This window comes from Mizuhopecten yessoensis, unplaced genomic scaffold, assembly GCF_002113885.1.
Source record: "Mizuhopecten yessoensis strain PY_sf001 unplaced genomic scaffold, ASM211388v2 scaffold716335, whole genome shotgun sequence".
Taxonomy (NCBI): Eukaryota; Metazoa; Mollusca; class Bivalvia; order Pectinida; family Pectinidae; genus Mizuhopecten; species Mizuhopecten yessoensis.
In genome coordinates, this window is record NW_018480065.1 from 721,114 (window position 1) to 735,370 (window position 14,257).

Sequence of the window (14,257 nt, forward strand, 5' to 3'; positions counted from 1 at the left end):
GGGGAACATCTTACATAGAACAGAGCCTAAGTTACTTAATTCTCCTCGTTTGGTTTTGCAATATTCACTGCGTACTAGATAATGGAACCAACAAATTCAGCTTAAATTGAACAGACGTATATAAGATATTGACACCCAGTGATGTTGTCGCTTAACCATTTCCCCCAAGGTACATGCTTTAGCAAAACAACACTTAAACAATAACATAACTTTAAAAATACAATGACAAAACACTATACGAATAGGTAAGATATGGTATGATGGAGTTTTATACTCTTTGGAGGAAAATAATCTGTGTTTTGTTACCTTGACTAGTTGTCCGATTATACCACTAATAAAACTGTCCCACTGTACTATATCAACCACTTATCAGGTTGTCCCAATATACAGTTTTTAATCCTATTTCCTCCATATTGTCCACTTAACGGTTGTTCCACAAAACAGCCACCGCTAATCCGACCGTCCTGTTTTAATTCTACTTCTTCTATATCATCCACTAATTCCATTGTCCCATTATGCAGCCACCGCTAATCCAGTGGTCACAGCAGTTGTTAATCCTTTTTTCCAACAATATCATCCAATAATCTTGTCCCACTTTACCAAAATCACTAATCCTATTGTTCCACTATACAACCACCACCAATCCTGTTGTCCCACTATACAGCCACCACTTATCCTGTTGTCTCACTATACAACCACCACTAATCCTGTTATCCCACTATACAACCACCACTAATCCTGTTATCCCACTATACAACCACCACTTATCCTGTTGTCTCACTATACAACCACCACTTATCCTGTTGTCTCACTATACAACCACCACTTATCCTGTTGTCTCACTATACAACCACCACTAATCCTCTTATCCCACTATACAACCACCACTTATCCTGTTGTCTCACTATACAACCACCACTAATCCTGTTATCCCACTATACAACCACCACTTATCCTGTTGTCTCACTATACAGCCACCACTAATCCTGTTGTCCCACTATACAACCACCACCAACCTGTTGTCCCACTATACAACCACCATTTATCCTGTTGTCTCACTATACAGCCACCACTAATCCTGTTGTCCCACTATACAACCACCACCAACCTGTTTTCCCACTATACAACCAACACTTATCCTGTTGTCTCACTATACAACCACCACTAATCCTGTTATCCCACTATACAGCCACCACTAATCATGTTGTTCCACTATACAACCACCACTTATCCTGTTGTCCCACTATACAGCCATCACCAATCCTGTTGTTCCACTATACAACCACCACTAATCGTGTTATCCCACTATACAGCCACCACTAATCCTGTTATCCCACTATACAACCACCACTAATCCTGTTGTCCCACTATACAGCCACCACTAATCCTGTTATCCCACTATACAACCACCACTAATCATGTTGTTCCACTATACAACCACCACTTATCCTGTTGTCTCACTATACAACCACCACCAATCCTGTTGTCCCACTATTAAGCCACCACTAATCCTGTTGTCCCACTATACAACCACCACTAATCCTGTTGTCCCACTATACAGCCATCACTAATCGTGTTGTCCCACTATACAACCACCACTAAACCTGTTGTTTCACTATACCGTCTTTCATAATTTTCATCCACATTTATCTCCCTATGTAGCAACCACTTATTATCCCTGTAGTCAAGCATTTCACAAACAAACCTATTGCTTGAAATATAGGAAACCAATACCTCACCCCTCCATTGTTGTTATTCATTTGTTTGTCGCGTGGAGATAGAAAGGAAAGGGCGTTCTTTGAGCTAAATAATGAAAATATATAATGAATCAATAAAATGCAAAAAATACAAAAAAATACAAGTCAATTATGTTAATAAACATTAAAACGATCTGAGCTTGTTCTTTGTCAGTTTTTCATTTTTTATTCTTTATGTTTTCTTTCACTCAGGTTGAGGTACATCGATTTCATAGATTTCCAATTGTCTACGTTTTCCGGACGGATGGCGAATGAGCCCAGTTACCGGTAAGAAAGAAAACAGATGAGATTATTATCATTTTTCATAAACATAATATTCACAGATCCATTTTTTTGCAATCACAGTAATATTCTTAGATCCAAATTTCTTATTTTGGATCTTTTGATCTCTTTACTTATAAGTAATCTCCATGTATTTATTATACTTTTGTATATAAAAAGTTAACTTTGAGTTTAAAACACATGGGTTTTATATAAAAAAAAAAAAAAAACATGATGAAAACACGTTCAGGGGAATCATAGAAAAACATCATTAACTTTTACGGAAACAAAACGTAAATGATGAACGTAACACACAACATACAGGTGATTGCCCCATATGGAATAAGGTAATAAATTCAGTAGGTTACAGATAACACTGCATCATACAGCTGCTTCGTACTTCTAGGGTTCATCGGTGATTTTAGCGGATGGGAATCCAAATTGGTATAAACGACAGCCAAATTAGATGCGGAAAGTGCATAAAACCTATCATTTATTATGAATATAGAAAATTGAAATTATACTTGTTAATCTATTAAAAATGTTTAAATGCATGTAATGAACCGTGAAACTCCAAAATATATGATTGCGGCTGCATGCTTCAAAGAAACAAAATTATTTACAGTTACGCGTCTCAGCTATGATCTAATAGTGTTTATTTGTGTTTATTTATTATTATTAATACTAATTGGTTGGTTATATTTTTGTCAGTTGTTATTTTTGAAATGTTTTTTTTTTTTTTTTTTTTTTATCTTATCCCATTCCTTCATCAACATAAGAAATAACTAATCATTAGTATACTTTTTTTGCCTTACTACGGAGAATATGTATTTGTACTTTTTATATTTCTCTCGTTAACTTAAGCTACAAATAATTATTATGCATTCATTATTAGTAGGTGTCAAGACAATTACTTTGTACTACAGACGTTCTCTTTATTTTTCAGTATAATTGGAAACCAAAGCTTGGATACATTGAAAAGGGTGGACATTTTACAGAAAGTACCAGAATACATGGAGATAACTACATTAGGAAATCTTAAAACCGTTGCTAACGCAAAAAACTCTTACATTGAAATAAGAAACAAAAAAACTCAATATCACATCGGCGATACAATAGAAATCTATGTCCAGCTTCGTGACTCACGCAATGAGGCTATCACCAAAGGCGGAGATGTTTTACGTATATGGATGACAGAAAAATCATTAAATGCCAGTACAGGAGGTTATGTTATCGATTTCAACAACGGTTCATTCCTGGGAATCGTCAAGGCACTCTGGGTCGGTTCCCCTAAGATCACAATAGCAATCGGTTGTACGAAAGAGCACATAGGACTATATCTCAATTTTCTTGAGAAATATGGAACTTATTTTTTTGTAATTGGTATATTTGAGAAAGAAAATCACCCTGGAAACGCTGAAACACAATGTACGTCAATCCCTAATTCACAACTTTTCACGGGAAAGGTCTGTAACTTTACAGCCGAAAATTACAACATGTCTTTCTATTGTGAAAAACCAAAGGGATATGAGTGCAAAGATTGGACAAAATTCCGGTATTTCAACGAGCAGCCTTCTGTGGATAAAGCTACTTCTGTCTTCTTCAGGTAAAATGTAACAGTTGATAAGTAACTAGTCATGTATAACAAAGAAAAACATTTATTTTTTATTTTTTATTTTTATTATTTTTCATGAGTGTTTTTTACATATACAACAAATAGCACGTTCTCTCACACTCACATCTTCACGTTTTAAAATAACACTGTCATCATCCTTCACCTGATTTCATCATAATCATCATCATCATCCATAATATATGAATATCATCATACATCCTACTCTTACATCATCTTCATCACATTACTGTCATCATCATCGATAGCGACATATTTTCGTTGTCATCATCCTCATTAAACAGTATCATCAACTTATGATCATCATCATCATACATCATCATCTTACCTCCTCATAAACAATACATCATCATCATCCACACTATATGATTATCATTATGATCATATACCATCATCTCTAATTTTTAATCTTTATTTTTATATTTCACAAGGTACATAAAAGACTTTGACTTAATTTGACTTTAAAAAGAAAAGAGAAATAATTTGATAACTCGAGTATTTTCTGGGTCTCGAACTCACAACTTACGGCACCACATCGCCTATCCGGATAATGAAAATTGCCATCCTTCGTCACAGAAAAACAGGATGTAGTATAACTTATATTTATATAAGATAACTACGGTAATCTAGTGGTAGTACGTCGGGCTCGTGACCTAAGGGTTGCGGGTTCGAGTCACGTCACGGCACTGTGTTGTATCTTTGATCAAGATACTTTACTTCGCTTGTTACAGTCTACTCAGCTGTACATGAGCACCTGGTTGGGTAGTGCTAGAGTTGTTGAATGCTAGCTGTTGTTCGAATTGCTTCCTTGTCCAATTTTCCCATTTAAAGTACTTTGTATCCTTCAAAAGCAGTTGTGAGATTTAGCTGTTGACTTCTCTGACCCATATACTATAACGTATATGTGTAAGTATGTTTCACGAGAGTTTCGAAAGTATTATTCCCCCTCGTGACATTATTTTTGTAATTAACTATTTTTTTGTTTTTAAAACATTTTGTAATCTAATGCTTTGAAAAATTAAATATGTTGATAATGAACAGAATAATCATAGTTTATAAGCGTAAAAGTAACTTTCCACAACAATCTGTTTTTTCTTAGTATGGATTTGATAGCAATACAAATTAAAAAATTATGACATACGGAAAAGAACGTTTATGAGCTGTGTAATCTATGTTCAGAGATGCAATTTCGAAAAAGATAAGTTTTTTATAACGCAACTCATTGACCTTCTGTCTATTTATGTATGGTGTCTGAATTTGGAAATTGAATTAGAGCAAATTCGCTTTTATATTGAAATTTCAAGAGAACACTTATTTCAGTATTTCTGGATTTCAATATGTCATAATGTCTGTTTTTGATTAAAAGATAAAATCTGATATCAGAACTAACAATACAAAAATTGTCATTTTATTCACATATCCATAACTGCAGATATTAGTATAATTTACATATTTCTTTTATTAACTTTCAGTACGAACGTGTATACAAAAATTAAAGAAGTCACAGTCAAGATTGGAGAAGGTAAACTATTATTTAATATATGTATGGTCATATTTTGTCAATATACCTTTAAAATATCATTGTTAGTTTAACATTTTATTTATCTATTTCATAATTTGAATGATCATAAGATTTCCAAGAGATACAGTGCTAAACATGTGTATTGTGACTCTTTGTTGTCTTACAAGATATTTGCGGCAATACAACTATTTTACGATCGAGGAGGATACTTCATATCATTGAGTGGTTGACGTTTTTGTTACAGACTTTCTCAGACGTCGAAAAGTCTTATCCCCAGTCAAGACCTGCAGCGATTTCCAAGCATCTGAAACATGGAACCGAAGTGTACCGGTTGGATATATGTACGACAACAAATGGATCTCACTTCAGTGTTCCATTGACTTTCCAAGAACTACACAGGCCTATACAAGATGCCTTACAAAAATACCACTTATATATATTGGCGATTCCACAACAAGGATATTTTTTGTAAATATGATGAACTTCCTTAGCCTGAAGCTGGATACTCCTGAAGTGAAAGATATGAAAGAGAAATCATGGCAGAGGCCTGTGCGTGCCTCGTCCCAAGACGGCGAGATTACTATTGAATGGATGCCTCACGAACATCCATTCGCAAGTTCAGGATTTAGAAGAAATTTACGTTCTGTATCCGCTCGTCTTAGTGAAATAGGAAGCAACCGTGATGTTATCATTTTAATACATTGGTACCTTCACCCTGCTAGATATCTCAGTCCTGAGCTTTACCGGCATCACGTGAAGAATGCAGTGGTAGCCATTAAAAGTCTATTACAGCGTTCACCGAATGCCAAGATATTAATCAAAGGGCCACATTCCCATACGTACGCGCGTACACTTGTTCCGTATGACTTTGTGGCAAAGAGCATGGAGCAAGTAATATACGAAGAATTTAAGGACATACATAATTCAGTATATTACGTAGATTACTGGGACATAACACTAGGCACAGAGAATGTGAACGCCCACCCACCAGACTATGTGAATAACATCATGATTCACAACTTTTTGTCATTTGTGTGCAATACTTAAGAAACTACTTTTTCGTAACGAGTAAGATCTTAACCTCCATATACGTGGTAATTGTATATAATGCGTTCAGTGATGCATTACCCCTTAACCGACATATTTAACAAGCTTCCAGCAGTTTGTTGAAATAGTATAATGCCATTTGTCTGATACATGTTATATGTATATCATCGATAACCAAACCTAACTGGAGGCTAAAATCCCAAAGTCAATATAACAAAACAAGTGTGGTAAAGAAATCCTATGAATTATTTTTAATTATGCTATTCGATGTTGAGGTAATCTAGCGATGAAATCGATGTACAAACCCCTTTATGTAGAAAACTTGATTTTATCATTATTTAAGCTGTATTGCTAACATACTTAAATACCATGCCAAAAACTCCAATCGGTCATATTATGCTGACAATGAGTAAACCAGTTGTTTCGCTCACTCTAAGTCCTGGACGTCAACCAGGGAATAACAACTGCAATTGGAAGTATATAAGTATGTCCAAGCCTGGGGATGGAACCCACTGCCTACCTCACTTTGGCGAATGTTCAACATTAACACCAAAAGTGAGGTATTGCCAAGCAAGGCATTGGCAAATAAAAGAGAAAATATAAAGACACTTAATGTTGTAATAGGGGCATTATATTTCAATTGTGGTTTCTTTAATGTCCCCTAAGCAGATGACGTAGATGAACACACCCGATTTTAAAAGCACCCCACATTAGTCGCCTCTTATGGCACGCAGTGGGATTCAGCAGGCCTATTCTTTCCCCGAGCCCACAGGATCTGCAAAATCTATTCATTGAACGTTTGGTTTACCAGCAACATCACTTAGTTAGCTAGACAGGTTCACGATTGGGTTCTTAAACTAAGTATCGATACAGATTAAGGTGTGGAAGGAGATGATGACACTGACAATGACATGTCGCCACGACATCGTTTCAGACAAGTTCCAAAGCACTCAAATGATTCTGGTATGACTGTTTAAGGATATATCGAATAACATTTTTTAAGAGTTATTTAAGTAAACAAAATATCCACACACAAATGTCACTACGCACTAACCAATTACACATCTATTTGTAGCCATGCAATGCCTTTATTGTCACTTAGAAGCCATTCGTTCTTAATTATCAGCGCTGCGCAGTTGTACATGAGGTCACATAATGCCTTTATTGTCACATAGATGTCATCCGTTTACAATTATCAGTGCTGCCCTGTTGAACATGACGTCACATACTGACTTTGAGACATCTGGGTATTTTCCGTATACAATTTTCAAAACATCGACTTTAATTTCATTATCCAAATTCCCACTGAGATAACATTATTACCTCCTCCTATTCTTACAGTATTCTTCGTACCAGGTGTGTTATTACATTCAACCCATGCAGTGTCTATTAATATTGACACTCGGGGCGAGTACCAGGTGTGTTATTACATTCAACCCATGCAATGTCTATTAATGTTGACACTCGGGGGATTACCGGGTGTGTTATTACGTTCAACCAATGCAGTGTCTATTAATATTGACGCTCGGGGCGAGTACCAGGTGTGTTATTACATTCAACCCATGCAATGTCTATTAATGTTGAAACTCGGGGGATTACCGGGTGTGTTATTACGCTCAACCAATGCAGTGTATATTAATATTGACACTCGGGGCGATTACTGGGTGCAGAGATCCGCAGTTAAACGTTATATGATAAACAGATATGTGCGAGTTTTTTGCATAATTATTATTTAAATTATGTGTTTTATTCATGCTTTTATGCAATTATGCTTACATTAAATAACTTTTTTTTTTTTTTCATTTTATCAATCGAACACGACAGTTTAACTGTCATATTGAATAAATGTTCCGTCCGTTAAATGTTTTCACAAAATCTATTAAATAATAAGTAAATTATTACGTTACCATTAATACATGCATTATTAGTTTGTGTATTATCGTAGTTATTATATATATCTGACATAGATCCCTATCCAGTGAGTGTGATCTGGCCATTTCAGAGAATTGGTTTAAGTACAATGTAACTTACAATGTGGTAGCACACTAACCTTCATTTTCTAAACTGTGTTTAAGTATTTAAGTATTTTAATGTTGGTAAGTTTATCGACAGTGTATCGGTGACATTCCAGGCTATTACGAAGTTGTCGCACGAGGTCCTAATGTTCACTTTGACATCTGTCTATGACCCCTAATTAAAGATGGCGGAACGTTTTCTGGTGCTTGCAATATCGGGAAAGGCACGGTTAGGTTAAGGAGTAGTTGTGTACCTGCTAGTTACTCAAACGTTATAGGGTCACCATGTGTAATATCAGTCGGGATGATGAATGCCTACCACATATATCCCACCTGAGCCTTCCAGGTACTCAACTGTTGATGCTTTTTCTGAGTTAGAGCGGGAAATGATTTGTTTTTGTAATGACAATACACAAGTAGCGTTAATTGGAGATTTTAATTCTAAGACGCAACAGAGACCAGATTTTATTGAACCAGACAATAGCCTTCTTGATGTACTAAATATTGATGAAAATGGGTATTTATTTGATGTAATGTATGGCTTCGAAAAATTAAATGTAATGAATATACCTCTATTGAGATACAGTCAAAGTACTTCGAGAGTGAATAATTTTGGAAACAAACTAATTGAGTTTTTTCAGCAAAACAATATTTATATTGTCAATGGTAGAATTGGAAAGGACCAGTACATAGATAAACCTACATGCAATAATTCATCAGTGATAGATTATCTTTTGGTATCTTCAGAATTATTCCGTTGTATAAATGAATTTTAAGTTTCTGACTTCGATCCTTTGCTCTCGGATGTGCATTGTCGCATTGAGTTTAATATTTGTGGGTCATCGATAAATGGCAGCAAAGTATACGATTTATCTAATACAAACATAGTAAATGATGATTATAAAAAATAGAAAAATGAATTATTTTGTAGATTTTATTATAAATGAACACAGTGAAAATAGGGATTCATTAGATAGTGTATTAGATGGATTGGTTGATACACCAACTGACCAAATCTCTCGAGCTGAAATAGATGATGTTATTCTCAAAATCAGCCATATTTTTACATCTTCCGCTTCTAATGTATTTGGTAAAAAACAAAAATGCATTAACAAGAATAGTAAAAGAAACAACAAACCATGTGATAAGTTAAGGAAATAATTCCATGTATCGAAAAAGGAATATAGCAGGGTTAAGAATGAAGTGAATAGAAAAATGTTGAAGACAAAAAGTAAACAATATGAAAAAGAAATGAATAAATGTTTCAAAAAGTGTCTTAACAGTATGGAAGATAAAATAAGAAACTCTGTTAAACGTGATCCAAAATATCTTTGGGAATGGAAATTAAAGTTAGAATGCTAATGTTTTGGCATAAATTAATAACAGGAGGAGATAAGCTATCAAGTGTTTTCTATCGCCTAATATTAAATGCAAGAAAATAATACGGCAGAATTTAAATTGCTCGGATATATAAAATCATTACTTAATAACACAGTCTTACTAATATTTGGATACACCAAAAAAACACATGTACAATGAATAGATCACTCTTCAAAAATTTGCTTAAAAAACGTTTATGTGATCAATTTATTCAAAATTGGTTCACTGCTATTGACTCTTCGTCTCGTGAACAGTTCTACTCTATCTTTAAAAACCAGTTTAATTTTAATCATATCTAGTTAAGCTTAATTCCAACAAATGTATACTTATCAGCAAATTTAGGATGTCGAACTTAAAATTACCCATTGAAACTTGTAGATGGGTTGGTATACCACGTAATAATCGTACTTGTTTGCTATGAAAAATGGTATTGGGGATGAATACCACTGTTTATTTCAATGTAGTAATGCTACGATAACTAATTACAGACATAAATACATCGCACATTACTTGTATATAAAACCAAGTTTAGCTAAAATGAGAGAAATGTTTGAAAGGTGGGGTCAACATTTGGCCCCCACTTTGATTTCTTTCATTTTTCTGCCATATTTAGATACATAAAAAGATCAATAACTGCATAAATGATTATTCATAATTACTACTAATAACTCTAATGGACCTCCTTGCATAACAACAGGTTGAGTGACGGGGGTATCCTAACAAAATGGCAGATACATGACACAGGGGGATACTATTTTGAAAATGAATTATGATAGTGTATAGTGTATACAATTACTGTTATTTTGATAATAAATATGTCATATTGGTATATATTAAGTAAGCGTAGTGATACTTTTAATTAAAAAAACATGCAAAATCTTCTCAAAATTTAAAATATAATCAAATCTGTCAACTTGCCTTAATGATAGTCTATATTTTAAACTTCTTTAAAAACTTTCCATATATATATTCTGTCTACAGAATCATTTTTATGTATAATCAAAAAGTACTTTTTTAGCATGCCAAACATGAACAATGCCCAATTTCACATAATAATGGAGATTTAATTATCAATGTTTATTGTTGTAAATACCGATACATTTTCTGTTTTTGTATCATACCAAAACACTTTATTATATTACGTTTTTCTTAAAGTTATTTGCATCAAAAATAACTCATGAATATGTATTCTGCCAAAGTAATCATTCTTCTGGAGAACTAATTAAGGTTGAGATTGTGTTATAGACAAAGATGTGCAATTATATAAAATCAATAAAACAATCTTAATAGTAAAACTATTATACACTTTAGTATACCCCCCGCAACGAAGTTAGGGGGTATACTGAAATCAGCTTTTCTGTCTGTCCGTAGAAAAAATTAGTACGGACAACTCCTTCTAAAGTAATGGACCAATTTCAACGAATGTTTCCAGATATGATAACTACTACACATTGTACCTGAAGTTGTGCATCCAAGTATTATTTTTTCATTCTAACCTTTTTTTTACAAAGTTATGGCCCTTTTTTAAAATTCCTTATCCGGACATGTCCTCAAAAATTAAAGGATCAATTTCAGGGAAAGTTTCCAGATATGATTACTACCACCTGATGTTGTTAATCCATGTATTATTTTAAATAATTATTAATGGCCCTTTGTTGAAAAATGCTTGGCCAAACAACTCCTCCAAAACTATGGGGCCAATTTCAGCGGAAGTTTACAGATATGGTATAAGCCCTCTGACATTGTGCATCCAAGAAGTATGTTTTCATTCCGTCACTTTAAAAAGATGTTTTGGCCATTTGTCGAAAAAAAACTTTTTCTGCCTCACAAAAAAGTGGGCCGATTGATGTGGGTAGTATTTTCATTTCAACCCTTTTTAAGGAATAATGGCCTTTTGTTAAAAAAATGTCTTTTCAACTCTTCCTCAATTACTAGGAGAAATTCAGCAAAACTGGTTCATCTGGGCTAACAAGATTAGGTTTGCACGAATGTTTTGGCAAGGGGAGGAGTAAAGGAAGTAATTACTGATGGGAGACTATAAATATATATGGATTGATTTGCAATGCTGTGTCTTAGTACTAAATGTAACATTTAGCTTACAGTTCTGGTTTATATAGGAGCGGGTGGTATTAGTTAACATTTGGGTTACAGATCTAGTTATTATATTATTTTGCCTATTACTCATTCATTAAACAAACTATGAAGGAATATCATTTTATATCGCTAACTATAAACAAATTAAACTCGGAAAGATTTCCTTGTCTGACCCTACTTACAAACATGTTATTTTAGCACATTTGATTTTTGTGACCTTGAATGAAAGTCATCAACTTTTACAAAACTTAAATCAATTCACATGAACAACCCACTTGCCAAATGTCAAGACCCAAGGACCTTTGGTCACGAAGAAACACAAGTTAAAGGGAAAGTGGGAAGAAAGCTATGTTTTTCATTTTGTGAATCAAAAGTGTTGTATGATAAATTTACCGGTTGTCAATGTTTTTGAAATTCCTGATGTTTAAAGATATTATTGGTAGCCAACTTTTAAGCATGCATGAAAAATAGACGCGTTTTAGAACTTTGTAGATTGACAAAAATGGAAAATTTCCCATCAGTAATGAAATTTTACATATTTTTCTACTTAAATCTTCAATAAAAAGAACAATTCTTTCTTGAAATATTGTAATATTTGGTATCACATTAACAGTTGAAATATGTTGCACACAATGATGATATAATTTTACAGTAATTGTGTCATTTAAATGCTCTAGGAGGAATTGTATTACCGCACCTTTAACACTCATACAGGTGTAAGCCAATGAGTTCCCATTTATCATAAAATGAATTCTGAAACTAACTGTTCCTGATTTAAGCTTCCTATACCCATACCTTTTTGGATTTATCTTGTTTTGAAATTCCAAACGGGGGCCGACGCTAATGTTAAATCTCCATAGGCGTTGACCCTACCTTTGTAATCGACCCTTATTATCAAGAATGAACTACTTTCTTAAAAATATAGAAAACCTATGTATTTCACGCTGATTATTGCCATACTCTTTATTGCACTTTCTATATATACAATTGCAGTTTATTCTTAAATTGTATAATTATTTTCTTTATTATCTTGATATGCTTATAATTTGCAATTAATCATTATTATTATTGAGTGAGTTACTTTAATGCGTAATTTCATATAATTATTCATATGTTACAATGAATTTAGTTACTGTATTAACCTGTCTACGTGTATGTCGTTTTGAATTTTTGACCTCTTGTTACACACACGTGTGTCAAGAGTGTAATAAAGAATCTGAAATCTGAATCCTATATCAACACTTTTCTTTGTTCTCTAAAAAGTGGGGGAACTGAGAACACCCCCTGCTACACAGTTTTATAGTGACCGTTAGGCTGTCAAGAATGGGTTTGGCTCCCAGGTAAGATAAGTTTACCTGGCCTGTGCCTGACACAGAAAAGCTGATAAACACAACGGAGTGTTAGGTATATGTTTACCTATTCTCCTTGGCTAAAAGTACATATATGTTAGCTACAGTAGAAGTCCACTGACACCTGCCGCTAAAACGTTCGGTTGTATAGTTAATGATAGTGCATCTTTATTCCTGATTGAATAACATTTTCTCTTGTCAATTTCTCGACATGAAATGTTCAAAAGGAGAATCAAACTATATTATCATGTAGAATTTTGAGATAAGGTTATAAAGAAAGAAAAAACTTAACTTAATTGTCCCTTTAATACGTGTGTTTAAGTACAAACCTGATACGAATTTTACTGAACGAATAGGTGGATGTAATCATGTAAACTCAGCGAAAACTAGTTTGAATTTATTGTAATGCGCATGGTTCGATAATTGTTAACAGGTGACATCCAGGTGACGATAAAGGAAGTGTGTGACGCATGAACAACTGGACAACACTAATAATTGTAAACGAATGACATCCATGAGATATTAAAGACAGTACAAAAACTTTATTTCACAGTCCAATTACATATTACACACAATTTTAAATTATTTAACTTTCCACTTACATAATTTCACAATATGATTTGACATAATGTAGCATTTAAAACAATCGTACATAATTTTATGTTCCACACAATCTTACATGATGTAACATTACACTCAATCCTACACAATGCAGCACTCAACACAATCCTACATAATACAACATTACACACAATCCTACACAATACAACATTACACACAATCCTACACAATACAACATTACACACAATCCTACATAATGTAACATTACACACAATCCTACATGATGTAAAATTACACTCAATCCTACATAATGCAGCACTCATCACAATCCTACATAATGCAACATTACTCCCACTCCTACATAGTGCAACATTACACACAATCCTACACAATGCAACATTACACACAATCCTACACAATACAACATTACACACAATCCTACACAATACAACATTACACACAATCATCCATAATGCAACATTACGCACAATCCTACATAATATAACATTACACACAATCCTACATAATGCAACATTACACAATCCTACATAATGCAACATTGCACACAATCCTACATAATGCAACATTACACACAATCCTACACAATGCAACATTACACACAATCTTACATAAAGCAA

The 14,257-nt window shown here is 33.8% G+C and overlaps 1 protein-coding gene across 2 annotated transcripts in view; it reads left to right on the top strand.

The window, feature by feature from the left end:
* LOC110443249 (NXPE family member 4-like) overlaps nucleotides 1–7,774 on the top strand; it is a 44,026-nt gene extending 36,252 nt beyond the window's left edge. For both annotated transcript variants that reach the window (XM_021487342.1, XM_021487343.1), the window contains 4 exons: nucleotides 1,950–2,024; nucleotides 2,965–3,624; nucleotides 5,124–5,173; nucleotides 5,418–7,774. In XM_021487342.1, the coding sequence (XP_021343017.1) occupies nucleotides 1,950–2,024; nucleotides 2,965–3,624; nucleotides 5,124–5,173; nucleotides 5,418–6,220 (1,588 nt within the window). In that variant the 3' untranslated portion in view covers nucleotides 6,221–7,774. The remainder of the gene's footprint in view (nucleotides 1–1,949; nucleotides 2,025–2,964; nucleotides 3,625–5,123; nucleotides 5,174–5,417) is intronic.
* The last annotated feature ends 6,483 nt before the right edge of the window (nucleotides 7,775–14,257 follow it).